The sequence below is a fragment of the Mesoplodon bidens genome (genome assembly GCF_964165515.1).
Source record: "Mesoplodon bidens genome assembly, chromosome: 2".
Taxonomy (NCBI): Eukaryota; Metazoa; Chordata; class Mammalia; order Artiodactyla; family Ziphiidae; genus Mesoplodon; species Mesoplodon bidens.
In genome coordinates this window covers 114,725,990-114,747,156 of record NC_138177.1, presented here as the reverse complement: position 1 = coordinate 114,747,156, position 21,167 = coordinate 114,725,990, and the positions used below count along the sequence as shown (strand labels likewise).

The 21,167-nt window shown below is 32.9% G+C and overlaps 1 protein-coding gene across 10 annotated transcripts in view; it reads left to right on the top strand.

Annotated features, from left to right (window-relative positions):
- ADGRL2 (adhesion G protein-coupled receptor L2) overlaps positions 1–21,167 on the top strand; it is a 180,047-nt gene that overhangs the window by 141,887 nt on the left and 16,993 nt on the right. For all 10 annotated transcript variants that reach the window (XM_081225984.1, XM_081225981.1, XM_081225979.1 and 7 more), the window contains exons 9-15: positions 3,217–3,400; positions 12,261–12,386; positions 12,650–12,855; positions 13,950–14,123; positions 15,076–15,285; positions 16,205–16,425; positions 17,713–17,779. In XM_081225984.1, coding sequence (XP_081082110.1) covers positions 3,217–3,400; positions 12,261–12,386; positions 12,650–12,855; positions 13,950–14,123; positions 15,076–15,285; positions 16,205–16,425; positions 17,713–17,779 — 1,188 coding nt within the window. The remainder of the gene's footprint in view (positions 1–3,216; positions 3,401–12,260; positions 12,387–12,649; positions 12,856–13,949; positions 14,124–15,075; positions 15,286–16,204; positions 16,426–17,712; positions 17,780–21,167) is intronic.

Below are 21,167 nucleotides of genomic sequence, written 5' to 3'. Positions count from 1 at the left end.
AGTATAGTGTATTAGTGCTACTAATTTTTCCTACCTTGACAAAAGTTTGATAGTTATTTTAACCATACTATAAAGTGTTTATATGAAATTCATATGAATCTGAAATCTGTGGCTGAAATGGTTTTATGGTTTTTTTCTTCCTTTTCATCACATACTTTGTCTCTAGGTTTATCAAGATACTTTGGATTATCATATTTAGTAAAATACAGCTGAAAACTGAATACACAATCTTGGCAATCAGTATAGACTCACAAAAATCCAGAGGATTACGGTACATAATAAATGCTGAGCTCAGGACCACCAGCTTAATTTTTGAGGATTTCTTCTTTCCTCAATTTTCAACAGATAAAAATCTAACCTCTGATTTTCTTTTCTTTTACTAAAAAGCTCCAAAAACGAGAGAAGACATGCAGGGCTTACCTTAAGGTATCTCCCCTGTGCTGTCACCCTGCTTTCTCCCTTCTTCAGCTACCTGCTACGCTTTATCATCTTGCTGCATGATCCAATGTATTTCAGTCTTTGATAATTATATAATGTGCCCCATATCAGCTGTACAAATGTTGGCTTTTCACAGGTATATTACTCTCAGAATAAGCAAATAATTTATTTTTATAATTTTTGCTGTTTTTCCATTCATCCAAACATACAAGAATTTTAATGAAATATCCTCTGAATTGGAAAGTAATCATAAAGTCTCATTATTTCCTGTTGTCATCTCTGTGGATTGAAAAACAGCTTGAGTAAAACAGCTATGATATATTCTTGGCAGTTTATCATATCAAAGACTGTGTAGTCATAATGTATGTGCATGAAAAAGTCACTGCTTTCTTATCTCTGTGGTGTACTCTTAAATAAAATAGGCTTTGTCTTGAAATTTTTTGGAGTCATTTCTAGAATCAGGTTGATATGGGGATGGGTTACTAGAAATAAAATATAAATAATGTGACAGTGCTCTCGATATATCTTATATGTTGGTTTTTATCGAGATGATAGAAACAGAAAGCCACTGTTTGGCTCAGAATCCTTGTCCACTGCAGCCAGTTTTTCTCACTGGTATATCCAAGTAAAATAGGAAACATGGTGAGGCTAACAGTGGAATTATGCCAAGCCAGTTCTGTGTGGTAGATCCAAATAATAAAGAAGTTCCTTTTGCTGGGGATGGTTACTTTCTAACCCTACTCATCTGGGGACCATATTCCTAGTCAATCAAACCTTGAAGAACTGATCTGTATATGTATGAAAACAAAACAAAAGAACTTTGTAAGTTTTGTAGAATAGAGATTATTCAAAAATATGACTTCACCAGTTTTAGTTGGCAAGATCTAGAAAAAAAGAACAGCATTTCACTAACGAGTAATAGACATTGTTGCATCTGAGAACTTTACAAGAAAAGGCAGTGGGAAAGTCTGTTTTTAGGTGGTAATATCTTGAAAGTCCCTTATTAGCCTGTTTAATGGGGGCAAAGAAATACATACTGAAGTGTATAGAATTTGTTATATGGAAATTTTCAGCTCACCTTTAAGGTATTAATGTGTGAAATGTAATAATTAGTATGTTGCCCAGGACATATATCTCAGTGGGAATAGAATAGCTTTTTTTCTTTGGCAGGGAGACTACTTCAGGAATATGATTAGGCTAATGATCATTTTGATTCCACTAGAAAAATACAACTGGTAATAACTAAGGAGCATTACAAATTAATAAAAACATGCCATCAGCGAGTTATGTGTATAGGTAGTAAAGTTCAGTATGACCTTAATTTCTGACCAGTGTCATTTTCAGTATGTCTCAAGTGAGCTTCTGTGTTCAGATAAAACTAATAAAACTCCTTAAGTTACAAATCAGAAGCTGACTTACACTATGCAAATGAAGCGAGTTCCTGCTTTGTGACAGAGGATTCATTTGTAACTTAGATTAGAGGCTCCAGTCTGTATTTCTTGGTGACCAATGAACCTGGCCTCAGCTGACCAATTTCTGTTCCACTCTAGTTAATGGCTGCAGCAGTATCAGTGTGAGCATTTTGACTATTCTGTCTCGCATTAGAGAGAGAAAAGCCTTTAATGCCACTTGCGAGTATCTTATACCTGCCAGGAAGGTCGTGGTGGCTCACGTGGCAGACAGAACAAGGATATTAAGATGGACTAAGCTAATTAATCTTAACTCAGACAGTAGCCTCAAACAACTTTTCCCCGTGCTCATTTCAGTATAGTACCTCAAACCAGCAATTTTTGTTGTTCTTTGTAGAGTGTGTATTTTTTTTTCTCAGTGATTATCAATAGATCAAAACAATTGATATTTGGGCTTAATGACACATTATGGCTAGGTAAATGGGAAAGAATAAATAAACTCAGTGATTTCAGCTATCCAAGCAATAGTCAGTGTACAGATACCGTAAGTATCAGTACAAAAGCCTGCCTTCAATTGCTTAACTGACCGGGTTACATTTTTATTTAATGTTGTTTTACATGGTAATAAACTAAACCTACACATATGAATATTTATAACTTGGGTATTCATTAAGACTTTACTTTGCCTTTCTGTTTTCTTAAATTATTAGTATAGGTTTTAAATATTTTGACTGTTCTCTTGATCTCCTTAAAAACAGATGATTGTTTATGAATTAAGGTATACTCCCAAGTGTTTTTTAGCTGACCAGGCAATTGGAAGAGTGAAAATGTTCACAGATAATTTATACACTTTGAAATCACCTTGTTTTTTTTCCCAATGATAATAACTAGACAATGTTATAAGGCACACTTTTGGTTATTATTTTAGTTCAGGTTCCAAAAAACAATATGGTTTAATTTTCAGGCATAGATATTAGGCTACTCTAGAGACACCAGTGTTTTCTATTTAGAACATTTAAGTCTTGAGGTTATATGTAGGAGTGACCATGCATGTAGGGGTAATACCTCAGGTTAAGAGCTGACACTGGTTTTATTTCTTTTCAACAATTGAAATATGATTAGATAAGCCGAAACGAGTCATCTCTTTATACTTAGTCTTTATAATCAAATAGTAGTCTACTGATCTTCAGCTAGTTCTATTTTGAAAGGGTCAGCCATCAAGTTGGCCAGATATATGTTGTCCAGGTGTTCTTCCATAAGAGTAAATCATCATGACAGATAAATATTACAATTGTCACTAGTCAGTGATTGAAAATCACCTTGGTACTAGAAGCAGTCAGAACTAATGATAGTTTTCTAATGGATTCAGGCAATTGTTGACACAGTGGACAACCTTCTGAGACCTGAAGCTTTGGAATCATGGAAACACATGAATTCTTCTGAACAAGCGCATACTGCAACAATGCTACTGGATACATTGGAAGAAGGAGCTTTTGTCCTGGCTGACAATCTCGTAGAACCAACCAGGGTCTCAATGCCCACAGAAAATATTGGTGAGTGAATCTATTGTCAGGTTTAATTTTGATTTAGAAGATAGATGTTTAAGAGAATAATGCTTCCATTGAGTCTTTTGAGTTATTTCCCAATGCCGAACTTCTATTTTGTCCAATTATTTTTGTCCCTTAATAAGAGATATTATTGATCACACTCATAAAATTAATGCAAAAGCCAAAATCTATCCTATGTCTTTTAAAAGTTGGTGTTTTTTTCCAACTGAAAAATCATTAAAGGAAAACAGTGTGTAGAGTACTTAACTGCCAGAATATGGACTGCTTACATAATGAAAGTGCTTGCTGTGGAGCTGTGGCGAATGCCTTTCCATTTTATACAATACATTGCTAATGAGGTAAAATTACTTTCTGGAATGCGTTCTCCCAAATATTTTAGGCACGCAGATATTTGAGCCAAACGTTTATATTAAACAGAACTGCTTTCAGGTGAAAATGTGGTCAGTGAACTACATCACCCATAGAGCAGAATATCCATGCTTTATAGACTGTAAAATAGCTGCAGATAGTTTTGAAGCATCATTTAGAATTTAAATGCTGGCAGTGAGAGGTAGGAATTCACTTTTGATGGTATTTGAAAGAAGTACTACTGTAAGTACAGTGAAATTATATTAATTTAGGCTTGAGTGATTTAGATTGTTATTCAGTGGGGTTGAGCTCGGATGAAGTTTTAGTATCCCTTCGTAAAGTAAAAAAGTTTCCAAAGCATAAATGTAAAAAAAACCCAAAGGGAACACAGACTACTCTTCCATCAAAAGAGTGCATTGGAGCATCAGATATTGAATGAAGTTTTGCTATCTGGAATGCCATATTTTATTGCCTTATTGTGCCTACCTAAGTATGAGACTTTTATTTAAAAATACAGAGAAACAAGGTATATAGGAGAAATAGACATCAATCAGATTGTGATACCTGGATTTAAATTCAAAGCCTTAAGTTTATTTTAAATAACTGAGTTTTTAGGGGAAAAGGTATATTAAAATCATGTTTTTATTTACTTTATAAGATTTTGAAATGACAAATAACTTAATAACTTTAAGTGAAATCAAAATAATTTGGCCTGCTTTAATGTGGGAGACCAGTCAAAAAGAAAGTGATATTCTACCATAGTTTAGTAGGAATAGAAAATGAATAAAGCTCCTATTTTATGTCTAAAGCTTTTGCTATTTTTAGGTTAATTTATTTAGTAGTCTAATAAAATTCCTAACATACACATTAAACAATTATTCTCAAATGTTTCCAGGGACGTACCTGTAAGGTAAAGGAGTGTGGACTTGATTGTCTCAGAAGATAAGTCATAAAAAGTATTGTTTGAAGTGTTGTGTTGTGACCTCAATTTGTTTTCTAAATCTTCTGAAGGCTATTTTAAAAACAACCAAAAAACATAAAATTTCCCATTTAAGCTCCTTCCAAGAGTGCAAAGAAATTTTGATAGGCCAGGTCAACAATCCTCTGCTCCCATCGGCTTCACGTATGCAGAACACGCTATTATTATATGTCTGAGATATTTTTATCTCAGTTTGAGAATGGCCAGGAATATTTTTTCCCTGATACTTGTGTTTTTCAGAGTTCTAAATGTTTATCCTTTACACTGGTTTTTAAAAATTTTTTAATTAAAGAAAGAACATTGTGGGTAGAGATTCTCATAGCATGTAGTACACATTTTACTGCCTTCTCAAAAATAATGCCCTGAACTTAATGTATGCATGTATTTATTACCCAAGAATTATCAATATGAAGGTCATTTTACATATTCCAATATATTTCCATGTCTTTTATTTCACAATTTTGTGAAAAATAATATCCATAATTTAATATGACATTCAAGATTCAACTTTTTCCTAGGACTTGTTCTCTTTTTAGACATGAGAACTAAAATAGCCCATTATCCCTTTATGTCTTCACTTTATGTTCTTATCTAAATTTAGGGTGTGGATACAGTATCTTTGATTATTAAGACAATTTGATTCTCCTCCTTAGTGGTTTCTCCTTGAGTCCTTATTTTCACTTGATTATATGATTTACCCTTATACATGACCTCGTAAAATAGTATAATTATATGTTATAGTTATACCTGATTATAGCTTTTTAAAATCAACTTTGAGGTATAATTTATATACAATAAGAGCAGCTGTTTTAATGGTACTCTTTGATGAGATTTGACAAATGTACACCCATTTAACCAACAGCATGGTCAGTATTTCAGCCACCTCAAAAGGGTCCTTTATAATCTTTGTCAGTCAGTCTTATACACCCAGCCCCAGGCAACCACTGATCTGCTTTATGTCACTATAGTTTAGTTTTGCTTTTTCTAGACCTTCAGTTGAATGGAATAGACTATATACTCTTTTTGATCTGACCTCTTTTACACAGTATAATGTTATTGAGGTTCATCTATGTTGGTGCCAACATCAGTAATTCGGTCCTTTTTATTGCTGAATTTCCATTATTAGGACACAACACTATTTGTATATCTATTTATACATTTAGGTCGTTCCCACTTTTTGACTGTTATTAGTAAAGCTGCTATTTTCCCAAGTGGTTGTACCATTTTATATTCCTAATAGCAATTAAAGTTCCAGTTGCTTCACATCCTCACCAGCATTTACAACTGTCTTTTCAAATGTCTTTTTAAATTTTAGCCGTTTTAGTGGTTTGTAGTGGAATCTCATTTTGGTTTTATTTTGCATTTGTATGGTTGCAGTTATGTTTTGCTGAAAACTGTTCCAACTTTTCATGTTCTTATTGACCATTCATATATCTTTTTGTGAAGTATCTGATTTTGCCCATTTTGAGTTCTTTGTTTTATTATTGGATTATAAAGATTATTTATATATTCCTGATACAAATCTTTTGTCTCATATATGTATTCTGAATATATAGTCACTCAGCATGTGACTTTTCATTCTATTTTCTTAATGATATCTTGAGAGAAGCAAAAGTTTTTAATTTTGATTAAAAATCCTCATTACCCAGCTTCAACAACATCTAGCCAATCCTGTTTCACTTATTCTTCTCACCATTGTATTATTAAAGCAAGCCCTAATATTATATTATTACTATAAATACCTTAATATGTATCTTAGACTTAAAGAAAAAACAAGCCATTGTCATATTTTAAAAAATTATCAAAAACAGGAAAGATAAAAAGGGGATTTCAATTATTTGATTTTTGTAAATTTGTTAATACCTAATTTGTTTAACCAGGATACAAACAAGTTCATGTTGTACATTTGACTGATGCATTGCTCTTACTGGAAAGGAAGAATTTTCCTTCTACCCATCGAGGTTCTTTGGCTGGTCTAATAACCTCAGGTTTAAATCCCGCCCCCCCCCACCCCGCCCAATACTTTTCTGTTGCAGCTTATGAAAAGAAGCACATCATGTTTGATTGTCTTTCTTTGTGATCTTAAGATTTATTATGTGGTTTAGTTATTATCAGCCTAATCCAGCATAATAAAATTCTCTATCATTTATTTTCCCAACGGGCTTAGCAGCCAGCTTGATTGTATACCTCAATTTAAGCTTAGTTATATTGCAGTAACAAAAACCCTAAAGTCACGGCAGCTCTCAACAACAAAGTTTATGACTGCTTTACTCCATGTCACCTGAGGCTTAGCTTTACTTTGCTCCCTACCATCTTCATTCGGCTCCATGTTGCTTTTACCCCGGGACTCAGGCTGATGGAACCTAGTACACTGCTGGTCTGCTGGCAGAGGTCCTAGTTTTTCCATTGTACACTGTATTACTTTTCTTCCCCTTTCCTCTCACTGCAGCCACTACTCAGTGATGAATTTGGCAAACAGAAGGACAGAGAAATATATTAAAATCCTATCTTCAGCACTGGCTGTGAGTGAGGCTCTGGGTGGCTCTCCTATGAATCACGTGTGTTCACTTTCAGGAAATCTGTTGAACAAAAGCATATATTATGTCAACTATACAAAAGTATAGAGAAAATCATAAACATCTGTGTAGCAATCACCCACTGAGCCACATCTTAGCATTTTACCATATTTGCTTCAGGTTTTGGGGAAAAGAAATAGGTATGTATAATCTGGAAATCCCCTGGGTCCCCTCCTTCCTGATCAGATGAAGAAGAGGGTAACCATCACTCTTACTTTGTTAGCATTAGTAAGCTTTTATTTATTTATTTATTTATTCTCTACAGGTATGTACATTTAACTATTATTTTTCATGTCTTTACTGTTAATGATTTCACACTATAAATGTAATTGTATAATTTTCCCTTGCCATTATATTTTCATATTTATGCACGTTGATATGTGCATCTCTAGTTCATTCATTTGCTCTAAGAATGCACAATTATTTAACTATGCCTGTGATAGATATTTTAGTGGCTTACACTTTTTTGCTGATATTATGAAAACTGTGGTGAAAGTTTTTGTATGCCTCTTACTCATACATTTGTGGCTTTCAAGATATATATGTGCGCGCACACACACACAACCTAGAAATAGTTTTTGAGTGATAGAGCATGCCTATGTTTAACTTTACTAAATACTGCCAAGTTGCTTTCTAATGTTGTTTTACCAATTTACATTCTCACCAGTAATATCATTGTTCCCCATCACTCTCTTTGTCAACACTTTATTATTGACATAAATTTTGTCATTCTAATAGATTTGAATTGATCACATTATTTGCAGTTCCCTGATTACTTAATGCATTTATTGGGTATTTTAATTTTCTCTCCTGTGAATTTCTTGTCCACAGCTTTTTCCTGTCTATCTCTTTCTATGTAGGTAATGCATTCTGGAAACTAATTCTTTGAAGATTATATAGTTTGCAAATGTTTATTCTGTCTGTGCCTTCTCTTTTTTACCTTGTTTATTAATCTTTTGTTTTATGGAATAATGAACTCAAATTATCAATCTTTTCTTTTAGGATTAATACTTTTGGGATCTTGTTTAAAAAATATAGTGTTTTTTAGGGGTTTTTGGTCCCCTGATCAAGAAATTTTTCTCTACTTTGCAGTGATAAAGATTTTATACTTTCTTTAGAAATGATAAAGCTTTGCCTTTTTACATTTATGTTTTAAATCCAACCTGAAATTTATTTTGTTTATAATATTAATGAGGGAACTAATTTCATTTTTTTCTATACAGATAATCAGTTGTTTCAGCACTTTCAGGGCATAAGCCATTCCTGTCCCCAGTGGTTTGTAAAGATATCTCTGTCATATATCAAGTTTCTGTACATGTTGGGAGTGTCTGTTTTACATTGTTGCTTTTGTTTTTGTTTCAATAATATTAATATTTGGTGAGTTCTTTCAACCCTGCTCCTTGAGGAATCGGATTCTTCTTGGCTGCTTTTTGGCATGTCTCTTCCATGTGCATTTTAAAATCGTCTTGTCAAGTTCCACATACTCAGAAAAATCTTGTTGGAATTTTTATTAGAATTAGACTGAGTTTGTAGATAGATTTTGAAAGAAGTGTCACAGATTTATCTGTTGAGTTCTCCCAGATTGGACCATGATAGAATTCTCCATCTGTTGTTAGGTTTTCTAAGAAAGTTCTACATTTTTCCCAATAATGTCTTGTACTTTTTCAATTAGGCTTATTCCTAGGAAACATACACTAATTTTTATTGTGAATAGTATTTTTTTTAAATTGCATATTCCGGGGCTTCCCTGGTGGCGCAGTGGTTGAGAGTCCGCCTGCCGATGCAGGGGACACGGGTTCATGCCCCGGTCCGGGAAGATCCCACGTGCCGCAGAGCCGCTGGGTCAGTGAGCCATGGCCCCTGAGCCTGCGCATCTGGAGCCTGTGCTCCGCAACAGGAGAGGCCACAGCAGTGGGAGGCCTGCGTACCGAAAAAAAAAAAAAAAAAAATTACATATTCCAATTGTTTGCTGATTGGTGTACAGTTGATTTTGCTGATTGCAGCCTTGCTAAATTCTTTTCCTTCTGATAGTATAGAGTCTCCCTCCCATTACTATGTAGTTAAGTATATTTTCTATAAATAATTAACACATTGCTTTTTCCTCCCAGTCTTTGCACCTTTTATTTTTCTTGAATTGCTGCCTTAGCTAGGTCCTTCAGTACAGTGCTAAATAAAACTTGTGATAGGGATGATCCTGACTTAAAAAAAATTGGTTTTAGAGTGTTGCATTTTTTTCTGTAAGTTTGGGTATATAACCATTACCTGATAACAAAACCTTTATCTAGGCAAGGAATTTTTCTTTTATTCTTATTGTTTCATAAAGATTTTTTATACTGAATGAGTGTTGAGATTTGTTGAATTCTTTCTGTTAATATTTTTCTTATTTAATTTCATAATTTGGTTAAAGACATTAATATATTTTCTAATGCATTAATTTCCATATGCCTTTTTGAGTAAAACTCAATTTGTTCAGGATATTATATTTAAAGTGTATATAATATATAATTTATTAACTATTTTTACATACTTTAAATAAGTGAGGATATTCTATAATTTCTCTCCTTTTACTGTTTTATGCATCAAGAGTATATATTAGTTTTGTGAAATGAGTTGAAAAACATTCTCTTTTATTCACTGGAGCAGTTCGTTAAAGATTCAGTATATATTTAACCATGAGTTCATTTTTTTAAATGGTCATAAAGTATTGGGGTTTCTATTTATTTAAGTCAGTTTTATGTTTCTAGAAAATTTTCCCTTTTGTCTGTGTGTTTATTTATTTATTTATAGTATAAAGTTGATTGTTGCATCTCTACTAAGATCTATATTAATGATCCTGTTTTTAAAAATTCAAATTATTAATTTTTTTACTATGGACGTGATTTTGAACTTTATTAAGTAAATATTTATTGAATGAAAGTGAAGTTTGATAAGTAAGTATTTGTTGAATGAAATTAAGTCTTTGTACATGCATATCTATATTTGGAACTTTTTTTGTGTGTGTGTGTGGTACATGGGCCTCTCACTGTTGTGGCCTCTCCCGTTGCGGAGCACAGGCTCTGGATGTGCAGGCTCAGCAGCCATGGCTCACGGGCCCAGCTGCTCTGCAGCATGTGGGATCCTCCCGGACCGGGGCACGAGCCCGTGTCCCCTGCATCAGCAGGTGGACTCCCAACCACTGCGCCACCAGGGAAGCCCTATATTTGGAACATTTACTGGAAACTTAAAGGATTTCCTTTTTTTACCATGTCTTCTCTCTTGTTTTAAGAATAATTAATAATTGAGAACCCCTTTTAGTGTGAAGAAGAGAGAGATATATATTAGATTTATATTTTTGTCACTCATTCCCTTCACCCACTACCCACAAACATGGAATCTGTTATGAGGACAGGTGATCATCCACAAACCCACCTGCTTAATCTTTCTAAGCAAAATATCTCTACCAGCGTCTGCAGCTGATAAAATTCTAGGAGTTATATGACTCTCATTATAAACTTATATTTCAGCTGCTTGACATGTGGTCTCATAGCTTATAAAAATTTCCAATGTTATGATTTCATATTTACAGCTGAATCTATGTGTATTTTGCAAAACAAATTTGAGAAAGATTTTTTTTAAATAGCATCCAAGAGTTACTCTGTAATGGTATGAGTCCATTTTGCTAAAAAGAGAGAGTGGGTGAATTCATCATACACACGTGCACACACACATGGCACATACAACACTTATACACGTTTGTCTAAGTATAGAAATAGCTATTCAAGGGTAATTCAAATACTGAAATGAAAAAATTTTCGTCCAGTTCCTCTCATTTCATCAATAAATGGCACATTCTAATTACTAATATGAAATAGTTTAGTGGAAACAATGATACTTTTTCATTCTTTTAAATAATCATATGCTGATATAAAGTATTGCAGTCTTATTAGAGTTACAGTAGACAGCATTTATGTTGAAGATGTTACTATTATATTTTTTAAACAAAGTTAAACAGCATTGGTCTTGTTGATCACATAAATGTTCTTAATGCTTATGTATTGTCTTGTTTTTCTTACATGTTTTCCAGTGTTGCTACTTCATTTGAATTTTTGAACTTTGGATTATACTGCAGTTATTGGCAAACTTTTTCTATAAAAGTCCAAGTAGTACACATTTTAAGCTTTGCAGGCCATGTGGTCTAAGCTGCAAATACTTAACAGCCATAGACAATATGTTAATGGGTAATCATGGCTGTGTCCCAGTAAAACTTAATTTACCCAAACAAGTGGCAGGCCAGATTTGGCCCACAGGTCCTATTTTGCCCAACTTGAATATGTAAAAATTGATAATTGCTTGTGAGAATTAATGGGAAGTTTGAACATAATGCCAGACATTTTCTCTTAAATAATGCTGTGCTGGGCTCCCTACTTTTAGAAACTAGAGAAAACCTATTACTGAAAAATTGATCTTATGTACTCTTATGTATTAAAATGTGTTAATGTACATAGAACTAGATGTCTACATGCAATAAAGGCATTCACATTTATACTTCATATTTTGTTTTACCATTACCAAGTGATGGTCATTGAAAATTACTTAACATAGAGTCAAAAATCATTTTGAAATATTTTTGTTTAACTTACTGATTTAAATGAAACTTTGATAGTCGTATACTATAAATCAGACACTTCATATTCGTAGGCTAAAAGACTGGAATTAGTTGACAAAAGATATAAAACTATGAAGAAAAGGTTAAAATGATTACACCAAAATTTTTAGAGTAGTAAAGTTTAAGACCTCTTAGAATAAGTTGTTTGTTCATGATTTTGTTGTACTTGAACACTAAAGTTTTTTACGTAGAAAAAAAGGAAAACAGTCGTTTCTTTGCAATTATCATTTGCCTCTTTGTAGTTGAATTTAGAGAATACCCCATTTTCCCCCATCCTTTATCTTCTGCCTCATCCAGTTCTGGAGGTTGCAGTGCTCAGTACAGAAGGACAGGTCCAAGACTTCAAATTTCCTCTGGGCATCAAAGGGGCAGGCAGCTCAATCCAACTCTCTGCGAATACCGTCAAACAGAACAGCAGGAATGGTAAGATGGAACAAAGTCTTTTAAAAATTGATAGGGTTTTTGTTCAGTTAAACCTATTCTAAAATGCTGAGTGTTTGACTCCTAATATAACAAATACAGCTTAGCATTTATAAGCAGATTTAAAGTAATGCCTTCTCTTTCCCAGTAAACAATCTGAATAAAGATTCCATAAGGCTTTGTTTCATTTTATTCTTATTTTATTGTATCTTATCTTATTCAGAAGCATATTTTCTGTAAAGACATATGACTTTTTTCCTTCCTAGGTCTTGCAAAGTTGGTGTTCATCATTTACCGGAGTCTGGGACAGTTCCTTAGTACAGAAAATGCAACCATAAAACTGGGTGCTGACTTTATCGGTCGAAATAGCACCATTGCAGTGAATTCCCATGTCATTTCAGTTTCAATCAATAAAGAATCCAGCCGAGTATACTTGACAGATCCTGTGCTTTTTACCCTACCACACATTGATGTAAGTTATGTATGCTAATGAAGTATTGGAAGGTTATAAAACCAGTGAGGAAGGAAAGCAAAACTAACATGCTAGAGATAGAGAGAGGGGGAATGGGGAAATGGCAGAGAGGAAAGAAAAGACCTTCCCATCTGAATTTCAAATGTTGGACTAGGTCAGAGACACAAGTTTATTTAAGTCTGTGAACATAAAATTAAATGAGCCTGGTTCAGTGATTATTAGAATTTAAGTGTATTCTTAATGAAAGCTAATTCAGTAATCAACAGGAAAATGTAAATGACTATAATTTGTTTTAGAATGAAAATTAACTGTTACCTTAGCAGCATGATCGCTCTGCCTTTTTAGTATGACAGGTCTTTTTGGTTTGTTTGTTTGTTTTACAGATCATATAAACACAATTGTTATCAAGCCCTGTGTTTTTAAAAATATAGAATTGAAGAGATGCGATTCCTCTGCTGTGCCTTAGAATGCAAGTTGGTAGCTAAAACCACTGTGTTGGAAGATTGTCTGCAGAATTTGGCTGTTGTTATAGTAGAGAGAATAAGTGCCCATAGATAGCCACGTGAATCTCCAGAATTCATTTGTGAACAATACATTTGTGTGGCTATTCTCTTCTTATATCTTCTGCAGTTGCTTTACTCTCTTAAGAGCTTGACATACTAACTACAGGATTCAAATTGTGTCTATTGGGTCATTTAGAGCAAAAATGGGCCCCAAACAAAATAGATTTGAAAACACTTGGTCCTTACAGAATTTTCTCAGAACAAATTCATGGCTTTAATTTTGTCAGAAAAGAAAAAATAAAATTATTCTGATGTACCATCAGTATGTAAAATCATAAGATGGAAATTGTAATTGTGTAAAATGGGTCTTTGGTAATTCAGAGTACACTTTAGAGTGTTTTGGACTATAAAGCCACTTTTAAGTTAGATATCTGCCTTGTATAACATAGTCTACAGTTCTGCTGATGAAAAACTTCATAGTCCGAAACAATGAAAAGTTTAATCTAAATTACCTTTTACACATATTAAACAATTGCTATTGCCATCTTAGAGTGTAAAATCCTAATTTTATCTTGTCATTTTATTTCCCAGCCTGACAATTATTTCAATGCAAACTGCTCCTTCTGGAACTACTCAGAGAGAACTATGATGGGATATTGGTCTACCCAGGGCTGCAAGCTGGTTGACACTAATAAAACTCGTACAACGTGTGCGTGCAGCCACCTAACCAATTTTGCAATCCTCATGGCCCACAGGGGAATTGCAGTAAGTATTTGCACTTCTAATTAGTAGCAGAGAAAAACCTCAGAGATTCAAAACAGCTTGTGTAGTAGTCCCTTCTTTGGGTGTTTATCGTAACTAAAAAGCAAACAAAGTAATGTGGATTTCTAATTGCTTCTACATTGTCCATATATTTTAGGAAGTCTTGACACTATATTTATTGCTACATCTCAAAATCGTGCTTTATAGACTCGTTCTAAGTTTTTCCTCTTTGGGCAGGTGTCAGGCAGAGGCGGTCAGGGATTTAAAAAATGAATAGCAATAGGTTATGCGAAGGAGACAGAGGGCTCTAAAGTTTAACATGCCCTCACCATCTTGAATGTTTGAATCTCCCTTCAAAACTTTTGTTTTAAATTTCCTAACGACTTTGCACACTGTGCCAGACTGCAGATTTTGAAAGATTAAAATGGCTTCCAGAATATTTCTTAGTATTCATTTCTTCTTGTGATTAAGAGAATATAAGCCAGGAGATAAAAATATTTAAGAACTATAACATGAAAGCTCTCAGATCTATTATGTGCTTAACTTTTAATATATATCTATATAATATAAAAACTGAAAGGGGAAAATTAAAACTTAAAATTTGACTACTTGTTAGCCTGGCAAGTCATTAAAATGCCAATTATTTTGAAATAATTAAGTAGTCTTTAATCTATTGTAAAATGTTTTGTATATGTTTATGTAAGTAATTATTTTGGTCATAATTTTCTAGGTAAAATCTACTTTCATAGATCATTCTTCGAATATAAAAATCAATAAGATAATACTGAACTGTTATTTGATCGTAAATTTTTTTTTAGTATTGAGCCCCGTTTGAACACACATGAATATTCAGAGAGTTTAGTATTAAAAGTTGAGCTATCACATGTGAAACCTATCTTACCTTTAGTTAATATACTGCAGGAATACTAAAGTTCCTCATTTTTTAAATTTTCAGTACAAAGATGGAGTTCACGAATTACTTCTTACAGTCATCACCTGGGTGGGAATTGTCATTTCCCTTGTTTGTCTGGCTATCTGCATCTTCACCTTCTGCTTTTTCCGTGGTCTACAGAGTGACCGTAATACTATTCACAAGAACCTTTGTATCAACCTTTTCATTGCTGAATTTATTTTCCTAATAGGCATTGATAAGACAAAATACATGGTAAGTACTCCTTCCATTTGTTGACTTTGGATCTCTGAGAATTATTATTATAACATCCACTTATGCTGCTGTTAATATTTGACCTTTTAACTTACAATAATTGACATGGCAATACTGAAGGATAATTTGTAATAAAACACAACCCAATCATTAAGTAATATTATTATGAGTTAATTCATTTCTTGTATTAAGGTACAGTTGCATTTTTCTGGGTTGTTATTAAAACACGTAATTTGAATAGAAGAATGCTGGGTATACTAAAATGAAAAGATCCGATTTTTCAATTTTTCATTTTGTTTACATAGTCATTCTAACTAGTGATCATGTCCTCATATTCTGAGCCATTTATTCACCATCATGAGGTCTCAGTGTCACAAAGAGAACTTAATAATTAATTAATGTTTTACTCTGTATTCATCTGCTCTGGGATGAATTTGAGAATGTTCCACATATAACAAGAAAATGATGTTAAGTAATTAGAGCTGGGATAGTTATCATTAAAGCAAATTTTAAAAAATTCTGTAATAGAAAAAAATAGAAATAATATATTCGGAAACAACTGTTCTAAAGACTTGTAAAGCAACTTATCTACAAGTAGAATATTCAGATTTAAAAATGAATAGTTCCGGAAGAGAAATTAATATGTTTTCTTATTTGCATTTACTTTTGCTATAAATAATAATGTCTTACAATGATGATATTTCTAGCACACCTAGCATTACACTCCATAAGCATTAAGCCAAATTTGGCAGTATTTTCATTTATGGAAAAAAAATTTTTTTAAGAAGCAGTAATTTTCTCTAAATAATGGTGTATCTTAAAGACAGTAGTGAGTACTATCGGTGAACATTGTTTAGTTTTAGAGTGGGCTGTTTATATTCCTGTGTTCTCTTGTGTTTTTTTCTTCTTTCCTTTATAGATAGCATGCCCAATATTTGCAGGACTTCTACACTTTTTCTTTCTGGCTGCTTTTGCTTGGATGTGCCTAGAAGGTGTGCAGCTCTATCTGATGTTAGTTGAAGTGTTTGAAAGTGAATATTCAAGGAAGAAATATTACTATGTTGCCGGTTACTTGTTTCCTGCCACAGTGGTTGGCGTTTCAGCTGCTATTGACTATAAGAGCTATGGAACAGAAAAAGCGTAAGTAATTGCAAGTGACCTGAGTGTTTTTCAAGTGAATAACTTTTTATAGCCTGTTAGCTGTCAGTGAGGGTTCCTGACAGACTAAAATAGCATCTGAAAGCCTTACTGGTAAGAAAATGGGCATGCCATGCACAAGTTACAATCAAGTCTTTTGTAATTTTCTAGGTTGAGAGGATTTGTACTCTGGCAAGGCAGATTCTAAATTATGGACTTTCTTTTTAACACAAAAGATTGACCTCTAACAAATTGAAAAAGTAAATAACTTTTTGGCCTTAGAAAGATATTAGGTAAAAATTCTTCTGAACTTAAAGCATCTGACAGGTTTAACTATTCAGTTTTTAAACTAATGTTTCATTAGCTCTCTATGTGCAGCCGACCCTCTAGGTAACTCTCGTTCTGAGTTGTGACAGTACCACATTCCAGCCCATATGTTTTACTTTGATAATATTTTATCAGGCAGTTTGAAAGGATTAAAATAAGTCACTGTCATTCATTTATAAAAAAAATATATTTATGGAAAGTGACAGAAGGTAGACCATGTTTCTAAGGATTTTATTTGCTAGAGGCATGAATTTGTTTTCCAATTCTGTTTATTTTTTCCTTTGATAAAATTAGTTATATAAAGATTCTTTGGACTAAAGAAAGCTTTTTGACTACACAGATGATGAAAGACAAGTAAAAGAAATTCATTGGGGATTTGATGTTACATGAAAAATGAACCACTAAGTAAAATCTGTCTTAATAAGTTTATGCATCATTTACTCTAATACAGTATGAATTCTGTACTTTGATTTTTTTTTTCTAGTATTCATCCATTCCCAGTTGAGGTGTTATATTTGTGCTATACTATTTTGCAACAAACATTACATCTGAACACTTATTTTTTTAATCTCTTATGTTCCATAGGGTTAAACATTTTAGCTCAGATATAGATCCAAAGGCAAATTTTGAAGATAAGAACTTTTAAAGAATGAGACAATTCGGAATACCAATACCAAGTTTCACGTTTTTCTTAGTAAAGTCAGAGGTCTTAACCATCAGGATTGGGGTCGGAGGGGGGGGGGTATTGTTTTCCCCATATAAGCATAACTATATATGTCTTTATCAAATTTAAAACCTAAAGTGAAGAACAGTAGAATTATTCAAATTGTTCTTGCCCATGATAAATTAATTTTCAAAGGTAAGTGTAAAGATACTTTTGCTTGTTAGATCTTTAAAATTTTGCTTTACTTGTGATGTTGAGCATTCATTGAAGCTACTTAATATTCTTTCTTTTCATAATAGTTGCTGGCTTCATGTTGATAACTATTTCATATGGAGTTTCATTGGACCTGTTACCTTCATTATTCTAGTAAGCAGACTTTATTTTTCCTTCATTTTTAGCTTGCTGCTTTAGCAATACAATTGAAACAGGGACAGTTTGTTTTACTGTTAATTTATCTGTGCATTCAAAGATTTATAAGCATGTCTAGCTTACAGATTAAAATTGTGTAGTATATTTTACATTTGATATCTATTGAGAGTTTATACACTTGCTAATTAGTACTATTTTTAAAAATACTCTTTCCTTTAAGAAATACTTTTCCCTCATTTATAATTTAATTTGCAAAAATGTCAGGTCTTAATCTTTATGTTAAGATTGTATGATTTTAAAGTAGTTTGATAATTAGAAAGGAATAACTGATATGTATAGTATATTTTGGTTTTGAGTAGTGAAATTTTTTGTTAAGAGGTTTAGTTCAGGAAGTTATATCTTTAAAATCTATAGTATTAGCTCTGCACCAAGCCTGTGTAGCATTTATGAATTGAATGTTTTATGGAAGTAAAAGAACATTAGCTTAATATTTATTATCTTCATTTCCACATAGTAATTTAGTACTTTTAAATAAATGTCCACACCCTAAATTCTTTTTAGGGCACAAAAAAGGTTTTTTTAAGCTTAGCATAATAAATAAATATTAAATAAATTTTAAACTCATTAGAAATAAAATTACTTTTCTAAGACTTAAAATACCAAATAAAAATATTGGTTTCTAAGAAATTTTATTTTAAAATAAACCTGATACAACTTAAGTATAATGACATTAAGGTATTTTTTAACTTAAATTATCACTAGTCAAATGTTTCAAATATAGTTGAAATTTTTTAAAAAAGCTAAAATATTTGGATTTAAAACTTTTCACTCGGTTTTAGCATCATGCTGTTACAAATAAGTGTTATTGACCATTAGAAGATTGAAAATGAAACAATCAAGTTTATATATTGCCTATAACTGTTTATTCCTATTAAGGTTGTTTTTTCTTTAAAAAAGGTGACACAAGTAAGCTTATTAAGATATTTCTACGGTTAATAGTATTACAATTATAGTTACTAGTACTTCAGTAAAATTATGAAAAAATTTTAGTAGTTCAAGGAAACTTAAAACTACTTTTGTCACTAAAATGAATTCTTTTATACAATTACTTATGAAAGAAAAATGAAAATTTGAGATGAATGCCTGTACGAATCGAACCAGTAAACACTCTCAAGTGTTCTTAGGAAAGCTGATTTCTCATCAGAATTATTCAATCCAGATGATTGTCCCAATTTTTTGTTCTTGGCTTACTTATGCTAACACAGCCTAAGCCTATCTTGAATTAAATGACAAACAGCTGATATAAAGGGGTATGCTCCTTAAAGACTCAAGCTTTTTTTTTTTCCCTGACCCCTTGGCCGAACATACTGATACTTTGAAAATTGTAAAAATCATTTTATGGATATTTGATCTATACGTCTCTCCTACTGCAGTTTTGTTTATTTTCTATCTCTGAAGATAAATACTGACTTTAGAGTATTAAAAAACATTTCACTGGGCGAAAGGAGTTAATGTTCATATATACTCAGCTTCCAGTAAGAAAAGAGGTAAAGGACGTTTTATTATATTGCCCTTGTATAGCAAGAGCCTACCATTATTTTTTAGTCTTGTCATTATTATCCTTTACCAAGTCATTTACGTTGAGATGTGAAGGGCTTTGATGTTCCCAACTTAAAAACAAAACAAAACAAAACAGCAGGTAGCAATCACAGTACAGATCCTGGGAGTAATTCTTCTCCTGCAATTGCTTTGCCCTCTAATCGTCCCAACACAGAAAGACAGAGTGGTATTGAAGTGTAAAACATTCTCTCAAATGTAACCTAAAGTGAGATATGTGATTGTACAGCACATGTTTGTTGAGTATTAATATATTTACCTGTATATATCCTTATGGTGATATAGGTCATTTAAAAGCCAGTTCAGACACAGTTTAAAAATTTATACAATATAAATTATATTATATACTGTCCTTTTAAGGAATAACAAAAAGTACCTATTGATATTCCTAGAAAGCATAGTTTTGCATTTCCAGCTTTTCTGAATTGAAATCATATAACTTAGTAGTATTAAATAAGTGTACATTTTTCATAATTTTCAATGAAGGAAAAAAACATGTTATGGAAGATAAAACTTCCTACTTCTGTATTTCTATAGAATGTCTTGCCTACAGGCACTAAAGTTATTATATCTATGAGAAAAGTGCTTGTAAGTAATGAGCAGTGGGAAACCATTAGTATGCCTGAAATGGTTTAATGAAAGCTTGGATCATGACACGTCAGGAGCTGTTCTTATCATTTGGACAGCTCCATCTGCATCGTTAATAATTAATTCAGTTCAGTAAGAGTTCAGCTCACACACTCACTTAGAAGTCTTCCTCAGAGAACACCTCTCTGGCTGCTAGTCCCAGGGAGAAATAGGTTTCTGCTTGGCTAACAGCAAAGATCTGGAGATACAAGTGCAGTTTTAGAGTTGCATTTGCCAGGTAGCAAAAGCTCTAGGGAGGACAAAAAGGGTCAGAACATGTGCAGTTCAGTTAGGTTACTTCAGAGTGGTGTTTCTGTTCTTGTGTCTTATCATATCCATGTCAGGACGGCAAGCTTTGGAATGAATTTTAAGCTGCTAAGCTCAAATGGATATGATTCAATTGAGCAGGTCGATTACTATAAAACAAACTGTGCACTCCTATAATCTATGGTACCTTTTTCTTTCTTTAAACTCTTTGTATTTTCATGTTCATCAATATGGGTGAGGATTAGCTAAGCCATATCATCAAGTAGTGATTAATTTTATCAGCAAATTACACTGGGAGATTATTTAAACAGTAATTTATGAAATTATTTTTGGGGATAGATAGAAGAGTATTATTTGTTATTGAAAGAGAAAGAATGCCCCATTTAGTGATTTAACTCTTTTTAGCTGAATAGGAAAATTCTTTTCTTTTTAATTTGGTCTCACTCTTTCACATAGAATTCTGTTAAGAGGTACCCATCTACCTATTTACCTGTACACACACACACACACACACACACACACACACAGAGCAGAGTTAAAATCTGATTAATTCCTGGATGAGTTGCCTCATCTTCAACCTTAATCTTCAGTATGGGCATTTAGACTGGTGAGTTGACATACAACATGTAACACAATCCTATTAACTTGTACTTACTAGAGGCTTCTACATGAATGATTAATGACATGTATACCAGCTGTAGACAGTCTTTATGTACATAGCTGTAACTCCATCTTTTTCCTTTCTCATTGATGCATAACACCTTTCAACCTATCCCAAAATACTCTGTTTAAACTTAGTAACATTTATGTTGGAAAGAAACAAAAAACAAGAGGGCAAAAAATGGCTGCATTGGACTTAAAGGGAAAAGAACAG